At 66.4% G+C, this 11,075-nt stretch overlaps 1 protein-coding gene across 1 annotated transcript; it reads right to left on the bottom strand.

The window, feature by feature from the left end:
• Positions 1-2,139: 2,139 nt before the first annotated feature.
• BEST2 (bestrophin 2) lies at positions 2,140-9,704 on the bottom strand. The gene is made up of 10 exons (XM_075902410.2): positions 9,497-9,704; positions 6,776-6,950; positions 6,424-6,518; positions 5,742-5,975; positions 4,934-5,088; positions 4,471-4,548; positions 3,987-4,139; positions 3,475-3,555; positions 3,145-3,299; positions 2,140-3,011 (listed from the first exon to the last, which is right to left on the bottom strand). The coding sequence occupies exons 2-10, from the start codon at positions 6,925-6,927 to the stop codon at positions 2,438-2,440; spliced, it is 1,677 nt and encodes a 558-aa protein (XP_075758525.1). The 5' UTR covers positions 6,928-6,950; positions 9,497-9,704; the 3' UTR covers positions 2,140-2,437.
• Between the last annotated feature and the right edge of the window lie 1,371 nt (positions 9,705-11,075).

The raw sequence follows: 11,075 nt of genomic DNA, 5'->3' as shown, positions 1-11,075 counted from the left end.
TGTCCCAGGGCAGCAGAAGCCTGTTTCCCTGCCCAGCTGGGCTGAGATCCCCACACTCCCCCCCACAGGCTCCTGGCCTAGTGAAGGGCTGGCTCGGGGCTGCTGTTTGCTCACCTTGGCACTGGTCGCGGGGGGAGCTACTGGCTGGAGGGGCTCAGCACAGGACAGTCCCCCTCCCCCAGTGCTGAGGGGCGCTGGGCCAGGGCCTACTTAACCCCCCGGGGCTGTTAACCCTTCGCTTGCCTCTCCCTGGCGCCCCCAAATGGTTAACCAGTTAAATGTTTGAAAGTGGGCCTAGCGCCCGCCTGCCTCACTTTCCCCGCACGCGGGGGGGTGCGGTTCAGCTCTTAGTCGCACTGCCTGGCCATGCGGCTCTGGGCCCAGCCGAGGCCCTCCAGGCATTTCTGGGAGTCCGGCCTCGCAGCTGCTGGGGAGGGAGAGAGCAGCTGGGGCAGGTGCCATCAATAGTGGCTCAGCTCCAGCGTGGCCTGGCTTGTGGGAGGAGGGAGGCAGCTGAGCCCTCTCCGGGTGTTTGTGGGGGGAGGCCAGCAGGGCAAATTGGGACATTTCCAGCTGCCCCAGCCCCTCTCTCCGGGCTCAAGCGCCCAAGTTCGGGCTGAGCTGCTGCATGGCCAGGGGCCAGCCTGGGCTTAAACACTGCCCCCATGGGCAGCCCCTCCCCCAGCTCTGCCCCCTCCCTCCTGGCGCTCTGACGGCCCAGCCTTGCTTCTCCAGCGCTTGGTGAGCTGCTGCTAGCCCTGAGGATCAAGCCCTGAGCATCAAGGCACCGGGTCCCTGGGCCCCAGGGCAAACGGGGTCCTACACCCCCTGTGGGCATTGTGGGTCCCTTGTCTAGGGCAGAGATGCAGCCATCTCTAGGGTGCGACACAGCTGCTGCTGCTTAATCGAGACAGGGCCCTTGCCCAGCACTGAGGTGCAACTCGGAGCAGAAGGTGCAGCTGTTCAGACTCCGTGCAGGCTCTGAACCTGCCCCTTCCCCACCCCTAGGCCCCCCAGGCTCTGAACCTGCCCCTTCCCCACCCCTGGGCCCCACAGGCTCTACTCCTGCTCCCAGGGGGTAAGTACCAGCTGCCACCCCCCAGGCACTGGCGTGAGAGCAGGCAGGAGTGAGCCAGACTGAGCTGCACTTAATGAGCGTGACCTTCTCCCCTCCCCCAGGGTAGATCCAAGCCCTGCAATTCCTGGCCCAGCCCCCAGCCGTAGCCTGGCCCCTCTCTCTGCCAGCAGGCCACCTGCCCCGCCGTCCTGCCCAGGCTAATTACCCCACTGACCAAACGCAGCAGAGCCACTGGGGGCGCGAGAAACCTGGGTCCCCAGGCTCTTCTCCCAGCGTGTCTCCCCCCCCCCCCCCCCTTCTATTTTTAAACAGAGCTGAGTCTCTGATCAGCCCAGCCCTTGCACGTGCATGGCCAGGGGCCAGCCCCCTTCACGCCTCATTTGGGGCAATTGCCTGATCCTAGGATTTAAAAAAGGGTCAGTTGCCCTGACCTGGAGGGGGGGGGAGGGCAAGGCTGGAGATGGGGTTGCGGTCACGTGACTCTTCTGCGGTGCTGCTGGGGGCAGCTCTGCCTTCACCGGGGGGGGGGGGGGGGGGGCGGGAGGCGCGGCTGCTGGCCGAGGACCCAGCAGCGCGGAGGCAGGGCCGGCCTGGTCTGGTGTTGCCACACTTCTGCATTGGGCCCTTCGGCGGCGGCCGCCACTCCCTGGCCCCCCAGCACTGACACGGGCGCGGGGGGTCCCTTGGGCTGGGCGCGGGAGGACACCAGAGTCCACTCCGTGCCTGGGGAATGATGGTGAATTCAGTAGGACCCTCCCTGCCTCTAGCCTTTCTCAAGACAGCGGAGTCCCATTGGTTCCCTGGCACAGAGGGGGAAACTGAGGCCCAGAACTGCTCCCAGCATGCCCCGCCCCGCCCCGCATGACACTCCCATGCATGAGCAGCTTGGTACAATTCTATTTAAAGAGGCAGGAGCAAGACGGTGAAAGAAGAGGAGGGAGCCCCTTTGCCCCCCGCCATGAGCGCCCCACAGCTCAGCCCCCCATGTCCAGGCCTGGCTGGCGCACCGTGGTGGCAGGGCATGCCAAGAAGCCGGTGCAATTTGCAGCAGGGTCCGGGGGGGGGGGGGGCGCTGAGGGGACTGGAGCAGGCTACTGCCCAGGCCAGCCAGCAGGGGGTGCTGTGTCCCCCAGGGCCCAGCAGGTGACCCCCAGTCGGGGGGATGGGGGGGACACAGTATTGCTAGGCCTGGGATGACGCGCTCCCCTTGTAGCGGTGCCTTTGCTAGCTCCAGAGCCAGGTTTCTACAGTCTCATCGAGGAGTCGGTGCCCCCCGTAGCCAGGGCCCCCCCACTGTGGGCTGGCACCTTTGCCCCCCAGAGGGCGTGTGAGTCTCTGCCCAGTGCCGCCTGGCCCGGCTCACGCTGTGCTCTCCTCCTCGATGGGCTTCTGCAGCCAGGGCCGGTAGCCAGCGCTGGGGGGGCCGCTCCGGGCGGGGGGCTCCCTGGCAGCTCCGGGGGGCAGGAGGCTGGGGAGGATCGACGTGTCCACAAGGGGCCCCGCCTCCTGTGGGGCTGGGAAGCTGCCGGGCAGGGGGGCGGCGCCGTCGGGGCTGAGCAAGGAGCCCTGGCCCGGCTGGGCGAGGTCTAATTCCTCCTCCGGGCTGCTGGTAGCCCCGTGCCCGGCTTCCTCGTCCCCCTCCCAGCCCCGCGGCTCTGGGGCAAAGGGCCCCGTGAGGGGCGGGCGGCGGGCGGGCGGCTCGCAGCTGCAGGCCGTGCTCTGCGTGTCCTGGCACAGGCAGCTGTAGGAGGTGGAGACCTCGGAGACGCAGCTGTTCTTGCGGCGCAGCAGGGAGAGGCGCCGGCCGAAGCCCCCCGGGGTGGGCCCCGCGGCCAGCAGCCGGTTCAGGAGGTGCAGGGGGACGTGGCGGCTCGGCTCCAGCCCCTCCTCGATCTCCTCCAGTGGCTGGAACTGCATGTCCTCCTTGGGCAGCCTGCAACCGAGACCAGAGACTGGAATGCGGCCACCTCTGGGGAGGGGCACGGCTGCTCGTTCCACAGGGCCTGGCCCTGAGGTGCGGCCCCCTCTGGGGTGGGGCAGCAGTGGGAGCAAGGCCCCCGGCTTACGTCATGTCGAAGGTGGAGCCCTGGAAGGAGGGCTGGTGCAGCAGGAAGACGGTGGCGGCGGTGTAGGGCGCGCGGGGGTTGGAGGCGTCCCAGTAACGGTCCCTCTCCAGCAGTGGCAGGTCGTCGTACATCTCGTCCACCGCCATCATGGAGACCTGGGGACGGGGGCAGTGAGGGGCGGGACTCCTGGGTTCTCCCCTTGCTCTGGGGGGGAGTGGGGGGGGCTGGGTGCCAGGCCTCCTGGGTTCTCTCCCAGCTGGGTCCCTGCCCCTCACACTGGCTGGTGTTTGCCTGGACTCCGCAGTCTCAGGGGCTGGGGGGGGGATGTACCTGGAAATTGCGATCGATCAGCAGGTTCGTTTCAAAGTCGTCGTCGTCCTCCCCAAAGGGGTTGATCAGCTGCTCGGCCACCTGGGGGGAGTGTGGTTCAGCTGGGGGGCAGGCCCCTTCCCCCAGCACCTCTTACCCTGCACCCCTGCCAGGCCTGCCCTCTTCCCCCAGTATCCTTGCCCCTTCCCCACCAGCTACCCCCCCCACCCTTCCCCCCCCCTGCACCCTTCCAGGCCTTCCCTTCCCCACAGCTACTGACACCCCCACCCCCAGCACCCTGCCCCCCCCCACACCCTTCCAGGCCTTCCCTTCCCCACAGCTACTGACACCCCCACCCCCAGCACCCTGCCCCCCCCTGCACCCTTCCAGGCCTTCCCCAGCATCTCCTGCTCTCCTTCTGCCCACAGCATTGATCAGTGGCACAGCCACCTGTAGGCCCCCCCAGGACCCTGCTCCCCGTCTGCCAGCCTCCCCGCTCCCGCCCCAGACCTGGCACCGGCCTCGCCCCCCACCTTGAGCCAGCCCACGTAGAAGAAGAACTGCAGCAGCGTGAAGACCGGCACACACAGGTCCAGGTCGTGGCCCTCGTAGCCCTGGGCCGGGTCCAGGAACTGGCGCCCGATCAGACAGGCCACGAAGAAGCTGTACACGGCGATGGTCACCACCTGGGCCCAGGCGCAGAGTCAGGCAGCCCCAGGCCAGGACCCTAGTGCCTCAGCCCTGCCCCATGGACCCTGGTGCCCCCCCGCCCCTCCCCAGGACCCTGGCGCCTCAGCCCTGCCCCATGGACCCTGGCGCCCCAGCCCTGCCCCATGGACCCTGGTGCCCCCCGCCCTGCCCCTCCCCAGGACCCTGGTGCCTCAGCCCTGCCCCATGGACCCTGGTGCCCCCTGCCCTGCCCCATGGACCCTGGTGCCCCCCACCCTGCCCCTCCCCAGGACCCTGGCACCCCAGCCCTGCCCCTCCCCCAGCCCCGCCCTTCATGCCGGTGCTCACCTGCGTGTAGACCAGGGGGACGCTGATCCAGTCGTAGTGGAACAACATGCTGCAGTTCCCACGGAAATGATTCAGCTCCTGTGGGGGCGGGGGGGGGGGGCATTTCAGAGCCAGGCCGGGGGCAGATCCCTGCTGGGGGGCTGTTTGACGGCCCCCAGAGACGGAATCAGGGCATGCCCAAGAAATGCCCCCGCCCAGCACAGAGCCCCCCCCACCCCCACTGGGGTCCCTCTAAGTGCTGGGGGGGGCTCAGCCCCCAGTTAGCACTGACAGGACAGCCAGCTGGGACTGGAGCAGAGACCCAGCAAACTCGCTGCCAGCAGACGGCCACCTGGACTCAAGCCTGGCGGGAGAAGAGGGAAAACGGAAGCATCCGGGGCGCCTGCCCCTCCCCCCCCCCCGCAGCCAGGCACAGACCCCAGGCCCCCCCCACTGTGCCCCTCCCACCCCCGTCTCCACCCACCTCCATCAGCAGCTTGAGGGCGCAGTCGTCACGGACCCGCCCCTCCCTGCGCGCCTGGGCCGCCAGGTTGGTGAACCAGACGCAGGGGATCCAGTACTTGTTGTAGGACGAGCTCAGGTTCTCGTATTTCTTGCGCTCCTCCCGGGTCATGAAGCCTGCGGGGGAGGAGAGTGTCACTTGGGCCGGGCCGGGGACTGAACCCGCGGCCCCAGGACGGTCCTAACCAGAGCCCTGGCCGGAGTGCAGATGCGGCCACCTCGGTGTGGCGCGGGGGCTGTGTGGCAGCGGCTCAGCCGGGCCGCGCTTTGATCAGGCGGCAAGGTGGAAGCTGGAAGCCGCGGGAGGGAGTCAGGGAGGCGGAAAGGAATTCCCGGCGCTGGGCGCGGGCCAGGCTGGGGGCATCCAACCCCCGGGCGGCGCCACGTGACAGCAGAACCGCCTGGCCGCAGGCGACTGGCGCCGGGTGCGGATCCTAGACTGAGCAGACTACAGCCCTGCCAGCCGGGGAGAGCGCCCCCTGCCCCCCCAGCACAGCGCCCCCTGCTGGCCCCCTGCCCCCCCAGCAGCGCCCCCTGCTGGCCCCCTGGTCCCCCAGCACAGCGCCCCCTGCTGGCCCCCTGCTCCTCCAGCACAGCGCCCCCTGCTGGCACCCTGGTCCCCCAGCACAGCGCCCCCTGCTGGCCCCCTGCTCCCCCAGCACAGCGCCCCCTGCTTGGCCCCCCGCCCCCGCTTCCCCCCAGCACAGTGCCCCCTGCTGAGCCATCTGCTCCCCCCAGCCCAGGGCCCGCTGTGCCCCCCCGCCACATACCTGCCTCCACCACATGGTCGATGGTGGGGAAGCGCTTGAAGGCGGCGGTGCTCACGGAGCGCAGGATGAGCACAGCCGACAGGCTGCCGTAGCGCATCAGGGTGCGGCGGTAGAGCCGTCCGCGCTCGTCGCCGCCGTGCACGGTGCCGGAGATGGCGCACATCAGGCGGTCGGGCATGGGCATGCAGGTGTACTGGCTCCACCAGCGGTTCACCACCAGCGTGACGTAGAAGCCTGCGGCAAAGGAGCAGCGCAGGAGTGAGGGGCGGAGCCGGCCGGGGTGCCCCGGTGTCCTGGCCCCTAGCCCAGGCGGCTCAGTGGAGTCCAGGGGGCTGGGACAGGCTCCCTTCGTGCCAGTTCCCCAGCTGGCCAGCAGGAGTCGCTCTCAGCGCGCATTCCACAGGCGGGTCCCAGCCCTGGCTTGAGGGGCCTGGCGGGATTTGAACCCCAGGCTGGTGCCTCCCTGGGGGGAGAGAGGAGCCCCCCTAGGGCCTCCTTATGGTGCTACAGAGAGCCCAGAGGAGCACCCAGCCCCCAGCCCCTTTCCATGGGTGGGACGGGGGAGGCCCTCACCCAGCACGAAGGAGACGGGGAGGGGTGGGGGGGGACGGGGGAGGCCCTCACCCAGCACGAAGGAGACGGGGTGGGGAGGGTGCAGGGATCGGGGGTCCCAGGCCCTCACCCAGCACGAAGGAGACGGGGATGAGGTTCGCGTAGTTGTCGCAGTAAATCACCAGTTTCTCAAAGTAGCGTTTCTGATCCTCAGCCAGGACGAAGCTGGGGGGGGGGGAGAGAAGTGTGAGCAGGCTGGTGCCCTTGCTGGTGAGTTTCCCACACAGCCCGTGCATGGGGATGGGCGGCCAAAAAGTGCCACACGCCCGCTCCCCGTGGAAGCACAAGCAACACAAAGGTGCGAGGAGCCGGGGGCACATTCCCTGGCCCACACAAGTGCACAGAGCCGCATGCACTCGTGCAAGGGGCACACTCACAGCCGTGCACGGGCGTGCAAAGGGCCCTCCCCGCCCCCGCCTCACCGGTAGGTCAGGCTGAGCCCCAGGTAGGTGGCGAAGAAGACCAGGAACTCCTTGTACAGCAGCTTGTAGATGCTCCCGCGCCAGAGCAGCAGCAGTTTGTAGAAGCCCCCGAAGCGGGCGTTGGCCACGCGGGCTGTGTAGGTGACAGTCATGGCGGTGGCCGGGGACACGGGCCCTGCAGAGACAGCGGCGGAGACGGTCACAGGAGAGTCCGGGCGGGGCACCAGGGCCGCCCTGGGGCAGGACCGGGAGGGGAAAGCTGGTCTTACCCACACGCATGCGGCTGTAACCCCGCGGGAGCCCTGAGTGCCCCAGTGGTTCACCTCTGTACAGCGCCTGGCGCAGCGTGGGGCGGGGGCGGGGCCAGGACTGGTGGTCCCAGGCACTACTCTCATCCAAAGAAGGAGGGAACAGGGGAGCGCACGGACGGCAGCGGGGCGGACAGTGGGGACCCCCATAAGGGGATAATGGGGGAGCACAGCGCACTGGGCATGGGGGGGCAGGGGTTGCGAAGGGTGGTATCCAGAGACTCGCAGGATGGGGGGGCGTGGAATTGTCCCAGGTGTGCCCAAGGCACCCTGCCTCCACGTACCCCACTAGTAATAACCCGGGACAATCCCCTGCCCCCCAAGATGTCTCCCCCAAAGTGGGGCGAAAAGAAAATCCTTCCACAGCGAAGTCTGTCCGTTCCAGCCACTGGCTAATCAATTACTAGTGTCCCCGGCCTGCCTTGCCCCCCTCTCCCCCGCCGCCCCGGAAGATTTGAAAGCCCCTTTGCCGAGGGACGCTTTGCGGATCCACTCGGGAGACATGGCCCCGCTCCTCCTGTTTGCCTTTCACAAGCAGCCCAGAAGGTTCCTCTGAGCCGGGGCGGGTGGAGATGCTAAGGCTGGGCCCTATTTCTAGCCAAGTTGGCTGGGAAAAAGCCAACGCTGTTATCAGAAAGTTCGGGTCAAGACAGGGCCGAGGGCGGGCGGCGTGTTCCCGAGAGACCGGGAGTGAAAACGAAAAATGCAGAGAGAGCCAGGGGGACTTGCTGGGAGCCGGCAGCTTTTGCCTTCTGAAGGCCCCTCCGTCGACAGCAGGTGGACGTTTTCCCGGGGGGTCGTTTTCCCGAGGGGAGAGATTCCAGCCGGCTCTAAGACAGCAAACAAGGCCGGCGGCATGAAACCAGGCCCCGGGAGACTATACACCGGGCAGCCACCTTGTGCTCCGTCAAACCGCCTCGTGCATCCCTGTCCTGCAGAGCTAAGCGACCCGCCAGCCCTCCCGCGCTGACTCTGGAGCAGTTCTAGAGCTAAGATTCCTGCACGCCATGCCCTGGCAGGTTAGAATAGGAGGGGGCAGCTGGGAACCAGGACCCCCGGGTTCGAGTCCCAGCCTCCTACTCTAACCACTAGGTCACCCCACTCCGCCTTGCAGAGCTGGGGCTACCCCAGGCCTCCTGGCTCCCAGCTGAACCTTCGAGCTGCAACGAGACGTTACAAAGTGTATCCAGTGACAGTTAAACTAACGGCGCTTTCCAGTCATAACTCGAATACCCTCCATTCACCGCACACTCCCACTCGCCCCCATAGTCGTTATTAACCCAGTCAATTAACACCCGAGGCCAAGCTCCGCAGGCCAATAACCCCTCAGCCTGGCACGTTTTCATCGTTAAAGCACAAGTAGGACAGCTGCTCCCCAAGTATTCAGCCCCCCCCCTGCTGGTCCCCACCTAACGCCTGCAAACGCTCGGAATCGCTGACAGACCCAGGGGCCTCTCGCCTCTGACACCCAGAGGTTTATCTGCAAGCCCTGGGGGGGGGGGGGGGGAGGGGTCGCACTCCAATCTCACTGCCCAGCCCGGACTCCCTGTGTTATTTTAACGGGGGGGGGGGGGGGGGGTGTTATTGACACGCCTGCTTCACCTTGCACGGCCCCAAGACTCCTTGTTTTAACCCCAGTTCTGCTCTTGGGGCTTTCAAGCTGCAGCAGCCGGAGTCCTGTGATGGGAGGTTCCCGGGGCGTTTCTAGCCCCGCTAGCTCTAGAAACAGGCTGGAAAGCGACGACTGCGGCTGCCCCCCCCCCCCCCCCCCCCATGGGCCATACAAACAGCTGGCCGTGGATTTGTGATGAAATATCCTGATTTTTAAGCCTGTACCACGTCCTTTTGTAGGCACCCGATGGGGTTTTGTGGCAAAGGGGGGAGAGGAGTTACTGACATGTCACCCCTAGCTTTGTACAGCACCTAGCATGGGGGATCATGACTGGGTGCTACCGTAATGCTCCTAATAAATATATTCTGCAGTAGCCAGCACAGTAGGAGCACAAGTAGGGAGTGGAGGTGCTACCGTAATGCACCTAATACTGTTCAGCCCCCAGCACCCTGGGGTTCTGTCCATGACTGGGGAGCCTGGGCACTACCGTAATGCACCTAATACTGTTCAGCCCCCAGCACCCTGGGGTTCTGTCCATGACTGGGGAGCCTGGGCGCTACCGTAATGCACCTAATAAACATGGCCAGGATCTGGGACTTTAAAGACAGGGCTCAAACCTCTGATCCGGAAAGCAGCGCAGCATGGGGCCAGGTCTGCCGAACTCCCCATGGGGAAAGGGGGGGATGTTTGTGCAGATCCCAGTCCATGGTTGCTCCCCTCAAACCCACCTCCCGCTCCCATGCCCCACCCCCCACCCCGACGGGGGCCTCCCATTTGTGAGGAGCTTTGCGCCGACCTTACCTGGTGCTGCTGGATCTCAGCAGTCAGAGGCTGGTGGAGGAGAAATTAGACCGGTGGCAGCCGGGTGGCAAATCTACCCCCCAGGCTTCCCCTGGCAGGCGAGAGGAGCCACGGCCTGGGAAGGAGCCGGCTGGTGAACAGACACCGGGAACCTCCAGCACTAGTCCAGGAACAGCTCAAAGACGCCCCACTGCCCCTGGCTGGTGTTTAAATACCTCAGTGCCCACCCCTCTGACCCCTGACCTCCCAGAGCTCCCTTGCCTGGAGGGGAGGGGAGGGCCCTGGGGCCAGTAGTTTCCCTTCCCACCGCTGGAGGGGGTGGCTGGCTTGTAACTGGCACCATCTCCCCACGGAGCACAGAGGGACTGGCCCCACGGCTGGTTTTGGGGGGTGCGGAGGGGGCTGATAAATCACGAGGGGGGGTTTGAAGAGAGGAGGGCAGTGCAGCCTAGTGGCTAGAGACTGGTGGGGCTGGGAGTCAGGACTCCTAGGTTCTACTCCTGGCTCTGGGGGCAGATAGGAGGGGGCTGGGATTCCTTGTTCTATCCCCAACTCTCCCCGCCCCTGCCTGGCTTTAACCTCTAGAGCCCACTCCTCCCTCTAGAGCTGGAAGAGAATCCAGGAGTCCTGACTCCCAGCTCCTTGCTCTAACCACTCCAGCCCACTGCCTTCCCAGAACTGGCAAGAGAATCCAGGCCTCCTGAGGCCCAGCTCTAACCACTAGACTGCACTGTCCTCCCAGAGCTGGAAGAGAACCCAGGCCTCCTGAGGCCCAGCTCTGGGCCTCCCCCCAGTAGCGGAGCATGGGAGTGACTGGGGACTGCAGGGCTTGGCTGCTCCCAGACCCCCTCCTTTGTGCTCCCTCCTGCTGCTGGCTCCTGCCCTGGCTCTGTTTGGTGAGTCAACACCTCCCAGGTTGGATGCCTGGAAAGGGGGGAGGCGCGTCAGACAGCGCACTTGCTTCAGCTGGGAGTCTTCAAAGCACATCTTCCAATTCTGCAACCCCCTCCCCCCCAAATACATGGCAGCCAGGACTCCTGGGTTCTCCAGTGCTCTGAGAGGGCAGTGGGGTGTAGTGGGCAGAGAGGGGCCGGTAGCCAGGACTCCTGGGTTCTCTCCCTGGCTCCGGGAGGAGAGCGGGGGGGGGGGGGGCTGCTTGTGGCCAGGCGAGCCCTCAGTGCCGAGTAGCGTGACGCGCGCTGCCCTAGAGCAAGGCGGCTTTGCAGCTGTGGGCAGGGGCTGGCTGAGCCCGGGGCCAGGTCCTGGCCTGTGGAGCAAACCCAGCACATACCTGGCTAAGCACCCGGCTGCCCCTCCCCCGTCAGCCCTGCCCTCTGGGAACAAAGCCGGCTGGGGGCTCCCAGCCCATGGCCGAGGGCAGGGGGAACTGGGCACCTGGAGAGAAGCTGGTGCCGGCACCGCCCTGGATACCAGACATGAACCCCCCTCCCGTGCATGGACCTGCCTGCAGCTCACCCCCAGCTGGGGGGCAGTCTGTGCTGGGCCGGGGGAGGTGTGAGCCCCCACCAGTTCTAACCACTGGCCCCCACTCTCCTCCCGGAGCAGCCCACGCCGGGCA

Source organism: Pelodiscus sinensis, chromosome 31 (assembly GCF_052426305.1).
Source record: "Pelodiscus sinensis isolate ZL-2025 chromosome 31, ASM5242630v1, whole genome shotgun sequence".
NCBI lineage: Eukaryota > Metazoa > Chordata > Testudines > Trionychidae > Pelodiscus > Pelodiscus sinensis.
The sequence above is the reverse complement of the archived record's forward strand: the minus strand, read 5'-3'. Positions and strand labels throughout refer to the sequence as shown.